Here is a 12,735-nt window from a genome sequence, read left to right as displayed (position 1 = left end):
GGGGTGCAGGCAGAGCCCTGGCTGAAGAAGTGTGGTGACCAAGGCCTGGAGGAGTGAGCTGGCTCTTCAGATGGCTGGGTGGGGCCCGTGAGTCCCGGGAGAGGGCGGCCCCCACTCAGGCTGGGCAGCAGGGGCAGGGCAGGTGGGGACACACCTCAGCATTCTGTATACTAGAGGCTATGGGGCAGGCGCAACCCTGTGGGACACCAGAGTCACCCCAGAGCCCCTCTCCCCCAGGGAAGTCTATTTTCAAAAACTCCCTGATGATTCTGAGGCCAGGCCCTTGGGGACTATGGCCCTGGAGGAGGCTGGCACACGTGGCCCTCTGTCTCAGTGACCACATGTCCTGGTCACTGCTGCATGCATCCCAGTGCCTGGCTAGACCTGCTCCAGGATGTGGTCAGGACAGGCCAGGGGTCTAGTGGGTGCATGAAGGAGGGAGGGCATGGAGCCGACGGGACAGTTTGCTTCCGATGGAGTGATGGAGGGCTGGGCGTGTGCAGCGTTCCACGGCAGAAAAGAGCGACTCCTGCCGTCTTGGCAGAACAGGCCAGAATTTTTAAAGAGTCTGTGCACTGGGAAGCCAAGTGTATTAGTTTCCTTCTGCTGTGTAACAAATTCCCACAAACTTAGCGGCTTAAACCACACAAACATACTATGTGACCGTTTCTGTGGCCAGGAGGCTGGATGGGGGGGCGGGGTCTTTGCTCGGGGATTCCCCAGGCTGGAATCAAGGTGTCTGCTGGGTGCGGGCTCACCGGAGGCGGGGTCCTCCACGCTTTCAGGTTGCTGGCAGGACGCGGGTCCTTGAGGCCCAGCTCCTGGTGGCCGCCCCGCAGCACAGCAGGCAGCTCTGCAGCTTTGGCTTTGGGTCTCTCTGGCTTCTAGACCCTTTCAGAAAGGCCTACCCAGGGTCACCTCCCTTTTGATTAACTCAAGGCCAACTGATCAGGACCTGAATTCTATTTGTGAAATCCCTTCACCAGAGTGATTCCCTCAGGGCAGGTGCCTGGAGTAGCTATTGGGCGGGATCCATGCAGGCAGCTGGAGAGTAAGGGGTGGGAGGGGCACTTAGGACAGGGAACCTGGGCACAAGGGGCCCCAGCTGCTGGGAAGGAAGGAGGGAAAGGGGCTGCAGTTCAGCAAGAGTGGGGCCCAGGCCCTGGTAGACCAGGCCAGGCCAGCACCTGAGGGGCTGCAGCTGGCAAGGAGGGAAGAGGCACCCTCCCCATCCCCAAAGCACACGCCACCAGGAAGTCTGGAAGGAGAATGGGTGTCAGCCCAGGATTCCTGGGTGCTAGGGGTGCTGGGATACTGCTGCCTGTTGTCCTTGGCCTGCCCGTGAGGCTTGAGCCTGTCCCACTGTTTACAGGTCGTGAGGAGGCAGGAGAGCCGTCCTGCCCTTCCTGCTTTCTACCATCTGTTTCCGTGTTGGTAAAACAAGACAGACTCTCTCTCAGCTATTGATGGGTTTTGGAAACATTTTGGAAAGGTGACGTGTTATTCAAATGCTCAGAATTAGTGCAACGTCAAAGCCCGGAATTCAAGCCCCTTGATGGTTTCGGGGGTTGCATAGATGAACATTTTTGTTTGTTTGTTTTAGTAGTTACATGCTTATTTTAATATGTCTTGGAAAAGAAATGAGCCCATCAGAGGACTCATTTCATGGCTAGCGTCGTGTAGCTGAGATGGAGTGGAAAGAGCGAGTCACTCCAAGCCTGGGTGAAGGATGTGGAATACACGGCACTCAGGCCACACGTGGATGTGGACCACGTTGCAGAGACACCCCAGGATGATCAAAGTCAGAGAAGTGTTTCTGGTCGGCTGCAGACAGAAACGGGACAGGCCTGTCCCGGGTGGGGCCATGTGCCTGTGGCCTGGTGTGTAGCCCAGGACTCCCAGCCGGGGGCAGGGTGGGGACACTGAGGGCAGCGATGCCCCCTCCCCACCTCCACCTCAGGGTTTCCGGGATTTTATGGGAGCAGAGTGCAGACAGCCTCAAATCACATTAATGACTGAAGGTTTGATCCAGGTCTTAAAAATAGAACCCAAGGCAAATGAATGCATCTCCGTTCCCCACCCCCAGTGCAGAATACTTCCAAGGGAAATTGCGTCCTATTACCTCATTCTGTTAGGGAGCTTGTGGTCACAGAGCTACTCATCCATCCACTAATTTTCCCTGTGGAATGGACGGACTGTGCTTTCCTGGCTTAATGGAGGAGCTAGAACACTGTCGATTGCCTAATTGGGGCCGTGAGATTCCAGTAAACCTGGAATCTAGAATCAGAGTGTATTTGACTGGGTAAGGGGCCACTTGGTGAGAACGCCAGGGAGGAGCTCAGCCCAGTTCCTCTGCTGACTCTGAGCAAACGACCCACAGAGCACTGTGCCAGGAGCCAGCCCAGGCTGTCATCTCAGAGAAAGGAAAGGAAAGGAAAGGCCCCAGGACTGGGGCCATAGGCGGGGGAGCAGCTGGAGGACTGGGGGTCAGGTCTGGGGCAGATCTGGGGCCTCTCCCACCCGCTCCCTGGCCCCCGATCTGCCCTTCATCAGGAATCGCTTCCAGACAGATCTGATTTTCCTACTGAGCCACGCCCCCAGGGAAGCTGGGCCCTGAACACGCTGGGCTTTGGGCTGGGCCGCACCAGAGGGAGGAAGTTTGCTTTCATCTGCTGCCTGCTTGTGTGATGCAGATGAATTCTGGCAGAGGAACCCTGAGCATGGGGTGTGGACCCAGGCCCTGGCTCGGGTCTCCGCAGGAAGGGGTAAGAGCGACAGGGTCTCCCTCCAGAGTGACCCTCCCGCGTCCTCAGGCCTGGCCTCCTCGCCCTCCCCCTATTGCAGCACGGGATGGGTCTCCCTGGTTCTGCATTTTCCACAGCAGGCAGAGTGCATTCCAAACCCTGCTGGGCCGAGGCCTGCACCTGGCAGGCTCCTTCAAGCCTTCCCTGCTCCATGCCCTGCCCCAGACTCTAAGGCACAGCTCCCTGCTGTTTCCGCCTTCTGGAATGCTCTCCCCTGTTCACCCCTCCCCACCCCCGTCTGTTTTCTAGTCCCCACTGCAGTGGCAGCCAAGGAGCCAGATGCTTGCAGGGGAGCCATGCTCCTGAGCAGGGCCGGCACCCTTCCTTTCCCTCCCACTCCACCATCTGCAGGCAGGAGAGTGGAGGGAGCCAGGCAGGGGAGAAGGTGTGCCTGGATCGTGGCACCACACTGGGTGTGCGTGTGGCCACCTTACTCCATGGCAGCCCGTGACCCTGAGCCAATCCCAGAGGCTCGGCCTGGAGCTGCGGAGTGACCCTGAGCCCCGGGCAGCAGCAGGATCAGGGCAGGGCACTGGTGGGTGGAGAGCTGAGGGTGTGGGCAGCATGACCGGCAGTGGGTTTGCCCTGACACCCGAATGCCGCTGTTTGACAGGTCGGTGTGCCCACCTCTGCCACCGGGTCCTGGTGGCTTTGTCCACAGGCCCTTTTCCCTTTTGCCCTGGCTCTTTCTCTGCTCTGGGGGGTGGGAGGAGGAGGAAGGAGCAGCTGCTGCTTCTCTCCAGTCGATGAATAGGCACTAAATGTCCGTTCTGTGGCCTGGGCCAAGTGCCGGGGGGACATGCAGGGAAGGAGGAGCAGCTTCTGTTCCCCAAGAGCTCCCAGTCCAGCTGGAGGAAGGAGTTCCAGGGAGGCATAAAGATATGCCTGTGTGTCCTTAGCTCAGCATAAAGAGGGTCACAGCAATCTGAATTCACCAATGAATGGAATGGGTGGATGAAGATGGGGGCCTCAATCTGCTTGAAAGAGCCTGGCAAAGATACTTCATGGTGGATGGATGGATGGTTGTGTGGGCAGACAGAGGCTACATTGATGGATGGAGGGATGGATAGATGGACAGATGGATGGATGTGTGGGTGCACAGAGGATAGATTGATGGAGGAAGGATGGGTGGGTGGGTGGATGGTGAGCTGGCCCTGCTGGGAGATGCCGTCCAGACTGAGTGTAAAAGGCGCTGCCCTGCGTGAGGCAGCAGATCTCCATGTCTCTTCTGTGTTGTCATTATTGCGAGCATGGGAAGTGCACGTTTGGTCGCACATATCTCTGCTCCCACACACAGCCCTTCCTGTGAGTGTGCCTCTCATCTAGCACCCAGGGCCCCCTTCCCACCAGCGCCCGCTCCCCTGTGGTGAGGCCCAGGTGCATCAGCACATACCTAGCCCCTGTGTCCTCCCTGCACCAGGCCCTCAGTCCTCTGGAGCCAACTGGAGAACCTGAGCCTCTAGACCCACTGCTATCATAGTCACCCCCTTTTGGTCATGCCACTTCCTTTTTTTTTTTCTCTCTCTCTTTTCTTTTGAGACTGAATCTCGCTCTATTGCCCAGGCTGGAGTGCAGTGGTATGCAAACTCTGCCTCCCAGATTCAAGCGATTCTTGTGCCCCAGCCTCCCGAGTAGCTGGGATTCCAGGTGCCTACCACCACGCCCAGCTAATTTTTGTATTTTTGGTAGAGACAGGGTTTCACCACATTGGCCAGGCTAGTCTTGAACTCCTGACCTCAGGTGATCCACAGGTCTTGGCCTCCCAAAGTGCTGGAATTACAGGCATGAGCCACCGCGCCCAGCCCCCACTGCCTTTTAACAAGGCCTTCAGTGGTTTGGCCCCAAAGGGAGCCTCGTGGGGGAATTCAGGTGTGGAGGAGGACATAAAGGGCCCCCAAAGTGCCTTTAAATGCAAGTCAAGCCACCCAGGATATGGCCAGACCTGCAGGGACTGTGGAAGTGGAATCCCCAGCACAGAGCACGCCCCAGGCCTCAGGGCACTGAGTCTGTTGGGGAATGGGACACCTGGGCCTGCCCTGCAACCTGGCACCTGCGTCTTTTCTGAGCCTCACTTTTCTCCATAGTATGAGTTGCTCATTGGACAGGATGAGAGTTTGCAAGCTGGTGGCCTTTGGGCTGAATCCAGCCTGCTCACATGCAGGGTCTAAAGTGGTTTTCATGAATTGTCTATTTCTGGAAATTAGGACAGTTCACATATGAGTCAGGACCTCTGGCTTCTCTTGAAAAAATTTAAATATCTGACAGGCCTGGGCCCCTCCCTGTTGCTGTCACCCCCTCTCCCGGATGAACCGGACCCCACCTGCTGCCTGCCTGACCTGGCAGCCCTGGGCTGGCTGCTCTCTGAGGTTCCCTGGGGAGAGGGTGAGAAGGTGAGGATGGCCTCCTTCTGGGCCATGACATCCTCCCTCTCCATCCGCTGCCCGCAGCTTCACACAGGCCATGCTGAGCCAGCCCAAGATGGAGAGCCTGGACACCCCCGCGGCCTACAGCCTGGGCCTTGCGCTCCTGGGACTGGGCGTCGTGCTCGTGCTCTCCAGCTTCTTTGCACTGGGGTTCACTGGAACCTTCCTAGGTAAGACCCTGAGGGCTGGGGTGACCCTGAGCAGGCCCACTGGAGCCCTAGGGAGGAGCAAGGCCAGGTGGCTGCGGTCCTGCCGTCTGTGACATCAGTGGGAGTGCTGGGGCCCTGCTCCATCAGGGCGTCTTCCCTCCAGGCCTGGCTTGTCCACGGTTAGAACAGGAGGCTGGGCTCCAACAGCAACTCTTACCCCAGGGTGCTGAGCAGCTGCCTCGTGGGGAGTGAAGACAGCTCCTGGCTGCTTCTCTCCAGCTAACGAAGATGCGCTCAACACCCGTTCTGGGACTCCCTGAGTCCAGCGCCACACCAGCTCCCTCTTGCAGAAGGCTCTGAGGCCCTATTGCACAGAAGCCCGAGGTGGTGGTGAGTCAGCCGCCTCCCTGGCAGCTCCCGGCACGCGTGGCTCTCAGGCCAGGCAGGCTTGTGGTTGGTGCTGTGTTTGGCCGCAGGCAGGGCTGGCATCGGTCTGGGGAGAGATGAGGGGTGGAGGCACCTTATCCCTTCTCCATTCCCCTCTGCTTGTGGCTGAGGTGCTTTCAGGCTGTGAGCCCAGTGCTGGCCTGGCCAGACACCCACCAATGACCCTCATGATGGCAGCAACTTCCAGCTCCTTGCAAGCTGGGAAAGAAAAGCAGCCATGGGAAAGGCAGTAGGGGTGGGGGTGGGAGGGGAGATGGGGGCAGCGGTGGGGGACAAGAGGGGGCCTTCGGAACCTGGAAGGAGAGAAGAAGGCAGCCCCTGTTCAAGGGCAGCCCCTCCCAGTGAGCAGGGAGTTGGCCCAGCGGGGTGTTGCCCACTCTCCGTCATGGGTGGGAAGACCCACGTCTTCCTCCCCGTCAGCCGTGGCCAGTGCAGGAGCTTGGCAGGTCACTCGGCTTCAGTGGCCTCAGGGGCTTCCTGGGACCAACAGTGTCCTGAGGAGCTCCCGGTCCCGCCTGCCACCCCCATCCTTAGATGCTGGCTGCAGCTTCTTGGGCCCAGCCCCCAGGGCACCGTGGGCTGTCACAGGGCACTCCAAGTTCTCAAGGAGCCTGTGCTCGGCCGCAGGGGTCATCCGAGGGAGGAAGTGGCATCTGTGGGTGCAGCATTCTGGATCGCCCATGACCAGGCCTCTCTGGGACTGTCGGGGGCACCCACAGGTGGTTCAGTGCTTCCTGCGCAGGCAGGAGCTGTAGGGAGTTTGGTCTAGGAAGGGGGGCAGCAGCCAGGAGCGTCTGCATCTGCCTGGTGGGGGCAGGTGTGGGCAGGTAGAAAGAGGAAAAGGCCTTGGTGCAAGGAGAGGGAGATTGAGGGCAGAGTGGTGGGCGGCTGGAGGCGGGGGAGCAGCTGGACTGGCCGCACAGGTGCTGTCGGTCAGGACAGGGCTGGAGGGTGAGCCGAGGCCTTGAAGGCCATGCAAGGGGTTGAGGCTCCATCCCCAGAGAGGTGGGAGCCACAGAGGGGGTCCCCGCAAGGAAGAGGTTGGACTGATGGAGCCGGGATCAGCGGTGGGGCTCAGGAGCTGTGGAGGGCCCTTCCAGGATGTGAGGGCGGTGAGAGCCACACGGGAGGGGCTCTGGGCTGTGCAGTCAGGTCCTGTGGGAGAGCAGCGGCAGAGGCCCTCCAGCGGTTAGGGTGCGGGTGGATCTGGACAGGGAGGGCTGCAGGCAGCGTAGGGAGAGCCAGGATGGTGGGTGGAGCCCCTCGGCAGTGGAAGAACAAGCTGGGGGGCCCTGAACAGTCAGAGGGAGGGAAGGAGCCCACAAACACCAGTGGCCACAGACTCCTGGCGGCGCTGCCAGCAGACATGGCCTAGAAACGCCGAGGGCCAGCAGCGCGGGATATAGACAAAGGTGGTCACTTCCCCCTGTGACTCAGCCCGAATTGGGTTTCTGTGCCATCTACCCACACCCTGCTGCCCCACTTCCTGCTTCCTGGGAAGAAAGAACTTCCCAGTGGTCCTGGGCCCTGCCCCGTGTCCCCAGACGGTGACGCAGCTCCTGGACCCCTCCTGCCTATGCTGCCCATTGTCAGGCAGCTGCCCTGCTTTCCGCCTCGGATGAAGCTCCATTGTCCTCCTGGAGGAGACACAAAATAGGGGTTTCTGGGGACAGAAGGCTGGGAGGAACAAAGCCGCACCCTTTATGGAGCGGTTACTCTGTGTCCAGTGGGACCATCCTCTGTAGGCCTGGGACAGATCCTGTGACTATGACACCGGCCGCTGCTTATGGCTCAGAGCAGTCCTGCCGGGGGATGCCTTGTGGCCATGCGACTGACGGGTGCATGGCTGGCCTGTCTGGAACAGGCTGTCCAATAGTCACCCTCTCTCCACTGGGTCTAGCTCCTCTGGGCAGCTGGGTGGGAAAACAATAATACAGGGCTGACCTCCCAGAGCGACAGGAGGCATGCCGTGGCCGGGCCCTGGTGCCAGGGCCATGCAGCCGGGGGCGTGGAGCAGAGCAGCCCTTAGCAACCAGCTGAGGCCCCCAGAGGGAGAGGAACTCACTAGAGTGAGGCAGAGCGGGAGGTAGGTCAGGAAGAGGAAGGGTCTGCATAAAGAGGCGCCATGAGCAGAGGGAGAAGGGCCTGAGGAGGAACGGAGCTCTCTGTACAGAGAGCAGGGAAAGGCATCGCAGGGGAGGGAACAGCGTGTGCGAGCCTGGAAGAAGAGGAAGGCCAGCGTGGCTGGGTCAGAGTGCACAAGAAAAGGAGCAGTGGGGCAGGGGCGGTGCTCAGCACCTCAGTCCTTGGGCCCCACGCCCTCTGCTGTCTGCGTGCCTGGTGGGTCCCTCTGACTCTGTCCATTGTTGAACCCCCTGGAGCCTCCTGGAGTGCAGGGCCCTGTCTCACCTGCAGGTCCCGCCACAGCCCGCTCTGGGGCCTTCCTCAGTGATGGTGTGGCCAGGGCTGATGAACAGCCGAGGGACCCTGCCTTGCCTCATCCACAGGTGATTACTTCGGGATCCTCAAGGAGGCGAGAGTGACCGTGTTCCCCTTCAACATCCTGGACAACCCCATGTACTGGGGAAGCACAGCCAACTACCTGGGCTGGGCCATCATGTGAGTACCAGGCTTGCTGCCCCTCTGCCCTGCTGGCCACCTCCCGGGGAGGAGCTGGTGCAGCTCAGGACGCGGGGGCCAGGGCCCCTGGAGAGAGAGAAAGGAAGAAACGTGTCATTTGCGGGGGCCTAGGGCGCCCTGGTTCTCCCTTTCTCAGAAGCATCTTATCTATAGTAACAGAAAGCACATCCCAGAACAGGGTGGCCAGCTTCTCCAAGAGGGCTGGAGTGTGGAGGTTCAAAGGCCGCAGGCAGGTCACAGCCGCTCAGCCCTGGTCCTGCCGCACAAAACAGCTGCGGATGCAGGAAAATGGATGTGCGTGTTCGGCGCCAGCACAGCTCCACTTACAGACATTGAAGCCTAAATTTCAGATCATTTTCACGTGTCATGAAACATTCTTTTGATCCTTTTGCTTTTAACTATTTAAAAATTTAACAGGTGTTCTTGGCCCGTAGGCTGTAGTTTGCAGACCCCTGTGCTGGGACATCAGGGCTGGGACCACCCAAGCCATCTTCCCTGCAGGAGGGGGCAGCCAGAGCCACCAGGGCCCACCTCACCCGCAGCTGACAGAACTGCCTGTGCCCCCATAGCCTCTGCCCATGTGGCAGGCACCCCTTCCCACAGAGGGGACCCCGTGCCATGAGGGAAGCCTGGAAGTGCTGTCGGCCTCAGCCAGGTACAGGCACTGACAAGGTGTGGGGACGTGCTCCCGCAGGGGGGTCAGAGGGCCTGCAGTCAACGATGGCACAGCGGGAGCTGCCCTGGGCTTCACACCCATCCCCCACCCTGGCAGTTCTAGTTTAGCCATTTTCTTGCATAGAAGGTTTTTTTTGGCAGACACTGTTCCACTGCTTTTGTTTAACGCTTGAAAACCACCGGCCTAGAATTTACAGGTTCTCCCCAGGACCTGAGGGGCCAAAGGATCCCAAAGGAGTGAATTGTAAATGGTGAATGTCAAGAGCAAGGTGTTGCCTCCTGGCTCCCCGCCCTCAGCGGCTGGGATGGTAGCAGCTGGGGTTGGAGAGAGCAGAAGCTAGAAGAGGGGCTGTGGGTCTGGCTGGGACCCACCCCGCGTCCAGGCCAGGCAGTCCCCAGGGACACCTCCCACCTGCCTTCTAGCCTGGGCCCTCTGCCCGGACTCGGGCAGTGTGATCCTGAGGCCCAGACTATGTGCCCCCAGGCTCACCCGCCCATGGAGCACTGGGGCCACAGGGTGAGCCCAGACTCAAACAATCGCCTCTACCCAGGCTGTCCCTGCAGGCTTAGGTTTCCCAACACACCTGGCCCCCTGTCTCCTCCGTGTGCACACACACATGCACGTATGCACACACACATGCACGTATGCACACACACATGCACGTATGCACTTGCACGCTGTTCCCTCGCCTAGAACCCTCCCACTTATGCCCCTTGTCGGTCCTTCCAAACCCAACGTGAGGTGTCCCCTCCTGCAAGAATGCCTCCCTGACACCCCCACCTTCGGTGCCTCCCCAGTGGCTTAGTGTCCCCAATAGTGCCTTGTGCCCTGGAGTGAGAGTCACCCTTGGGCTCGGGACACACAAGCCGCCTCCAGAGGACATCAGCCACGCGGTGTGCTGGGAGATGGCATCAATGGTCCAGGAGCTCGTTAGAGATGAGCCATTACCTGGCCAGACGCTGACACAGCAGGGACCCCCGCAGGCCTCCCACAGCCCATCTGTCTCTCACCTGCCAGGGCCCCAGACATGGGCCTTCCAGGTGTCTGAGCTCCCTGGCATGTAGGACCCCGGCAGGCCATGTGGCAGTGAGCCCGATGCCAGAGCACAGATGGCAGAGGTGGTGGCCTGACGGTGAGGGACAGGTGGGCCTCCTGCTTCATGTTGTGCAAGCGGGGGCTCCTGTCCCCCTCAGGTGCCCACAATGGGGTCGCTGCTGGATGCCAGCCCTGCGGCTGGAGCCTGGGCTTGGATCTTTGCTGTCCTTAAACTGCCCTGCCCCCTGCAGCTCCCAGACAGGCAGACCAGTGTGAGGTCCAGGGGTGGAAGGCAGTGGGCAGGGCAGAGGGTCCCCGCAGGGGCCACAGGTGCCCTCCAGCCCTCACCTTGATCCAGCCCTACCTGGGGTTCTTGTGATGGTTTGTCTGGGGAGGGGGCAACTTGGCACAGAGGCAGCCAAGGAGGGTGCAGCCCCTGGCCCAGGCCTGCCCATGCGCCCTCTGTGCCTGCCAGGCAACTCCTTTCCTCCCTCTTTCCCTCCCTCTCTCTCTCCCTCCCTCCCTCCTCCCCGGCAGCAGCAGCCCAGCGCCTGCGGGAGCTGTGGGATCAGAGGTAACTATAGAAATAGATTGGGGGACAGCTTGACGGCAGCTATTTCTGGAAATCTGAGGCAGCTGCGCCCAGGCTCCTCGGTGCCGTCACTGACGAGCTGCCGCTGCTCACTGGTGTGGCGGGGTCAGGAGCTGGTCACCAGGAGAGAGCCCCTGGCGATGCTCCATCCAGCCTTGGGCCTCCCATCCTCTGGGCCGGGGCAAGCAGGGGGTTCCTGGGCGTGGGGCTGCTGTCCCACCACCTGGGAGAGCCCAAGCTGGGCTCGATGTTGAGGGCTGGGTGGGGCAGCAGCTCCTAAGCCCCCTTCCCCACAGCCAGATCCTCCCAGGGCGTGGCTATGGGGCTGCACCTGTGGCTGGGGGCTGGGGGCTCAGGGTGAACCAAACTGGCTTTGGGGAACCCTGGACCCATTTCTAGAAAACAGCCTTTGTTCCTCAGAGCATGGTTTCTGGGGGACAGTGGAGCACTTTGCCCCAGAACCTCCTCCTGTGCAGGACGAACAGCCCTAGCCACTGGGACTCTTCTGCCTGGGGCTGCGTCTCCAGCTCTGGGCTGGGGGCTGGAGACCCGGAAAGAGTGAGCAGGCCCCACCCGGAGGGAACCCAGCCAGGACGGACAGGCAGACGATGATGATAAATGGATCAGGACCAAGAACATGGGGACCCCACTCAGGAAGGGGCAGTGCTGCCTGGGCTTGGTCGGCCCAAGTGGCCCCAGCGTTGGCCGGAAGACGCGGGTCACAGCAGGAAGGGCCAGCCTGGGTAGGAGGGCAGTGGCCCTGAGAGACCCTGGCTCCAGCCAGGCCTAACCTGCCTCTCTCCCTGCAGGCACGCCAGCCCCACGGGCCTGCTCCTGACAGTGCTGGTGGCCCTCACCTACATGGTGGCCCTCCTGTATGAAGAGTGAGTAGCGGCTGCGGCGGGTGGGGGCGTGGCTGCCCGGCTGGCCCTGTCTCTCCTTCTAGAACCTTTCCTTGTGGCCAGGGCAGGCTCAGGACAGGCTGCCATCAGCCAGGCCCACTCCAGGGCTCCCAGGTCAGAGCGGCCACAGCAGCTTACAGTGCAGCCTGCAGGACCCAGCAGGCAGCCGGCCCCTCTCCCCTCCCCCCTGCTCTCTGAAGGCTCCAAGTCAGTGCCACCCCAGCGGCTCTGGCGGATGAAGGGGATCCTGGTCCCATTGGGACACCCTCAAGCTGGTGGAGACAGGGCTCTGGTGTGGGCAGTGGGTCACCCCCAGGACCTGCTGACTGAAGCCTCTCCCCGCTGCCCGGCAGGCCCTTCACCGCTGAGATCTACCGGCAGAAAGCCTCCGGGCCCCACAAGAGGAGCTGATTGAGCTGCAACAGCTTTGCTGAAGGCCTGGCCGGCCTCCTGGCCTGCCCCAAGTGCCAGGCCCTGCGCAGGGCGAGAATGGTGCCTGCTGCTCAGGGCTCGCCCTCGGCGTGGGCTGCTCCAGTGCCTTGGAACCTGCTGCCTTGGGGACCCTGGACATGCCGACATGTGGCCATTGAGCTCCAACTCACACATTCCCATTCACCAATAAAGGCACCCTGACCCCAGCATCTACTCCAGCCTCTGTCTGTCTGCGTGGAGAAGGAGCAGGCCTCGGGCATGAGCATCAGGTCCAATAGCTCCTGGGCCAGGCTGGCCCCAGCCTTTCTCTCTCTGAAATCTCAGAGCTGGGAGGTGGGCACCTCTCTCCAGGCCTCCAAAGGAGGTACTTAAGAGGCATCAGGGGCTCACCTGGCCATGGCCATGGTTTCACCCCCAGGAGACTTGGTGTCTTGTGTCACCTGCTCCCACGCCCCCCCCCGCCCCCAAGCACACCCAAGACAGCCCCTCTGCTGCCTCTTCCCTTAGAGGATCCAGCCCTGTGTCCATCAGCGTGAGGGTGGAGAGGTGTGGTCACGTTGGCCTTGGCCACCCCAGTCTAGCTGGGCAGATGACACTGTCATTCCTAAATGAATGGCCTTGCGCTGACCAGCATC

The 12,735-nt window shown here is 60.7% G+C and overlaps 1 protein-coding gene across 4 annotated transcripts in view; it reads left to right on the top strand.

The window, feature by feature from the left end:
• Nucleotides 1–12,313, top strand: part of PEMT (phosphatidylethanolamine N-methyltransferase) — an 86,115-nt gene extending 73,802 nt beyond the window's left edge. For 3 of the 4 annotated variants that reach the window (XM_003912405.5, XM_009189792.2, XM_003912406.4), the window contains exons 4-7: nucleotides 5,252–5,397; nucleotides 8,331–8,442; nucleotides 11,576–11,650; nucleotides 12,022–12,306. In XM_003912405.5, coding sequence (XP_003912454.1) covers nucleotides 5,252–5,397; nucleotides 8,331–8,442; nucleotides 11,576–11,650; nucleotides 12,022–12,079 — 391 coding nt within the window. In that variant the 3' untranslated portion in view covers nucleotides 12,080–12,306. Of the gene's footprint in view, nucleotides 1–5,251; nucleotides 5,398–8,330; nucleotides 8,443–10,711; nucleotides 10,749–11,575; nucleotides 11,651–12,021 lie in introns of all 4 variants that reach the window. The other variant, XM_021928793.2, reaches the window with a different exon arrangement.
• Nucleotides 12,314–12,735: the final 422 nt, after the last annotated feature.

The sequence above is a fragment of the Papio anubis genome, chromosome 17 (assembly GCF_008728515.1).
Source record: "Papio anubis isolate 15944 chromosome 17, Panubis1.0, whole genome shotgun sequence".
Classification (NCBI taxonomy): domain Eukaryota; kingdom Metazoa; phylum Chordata; class Mammalia; order Primates; family Cercopithecidae; genus Papio; species Papio anubis.
The sequence above is the reverse complement of the archived record's forward strand: the minus strand, read 5'-3'. Positions and strand labels throughout refer to the sequence as shown.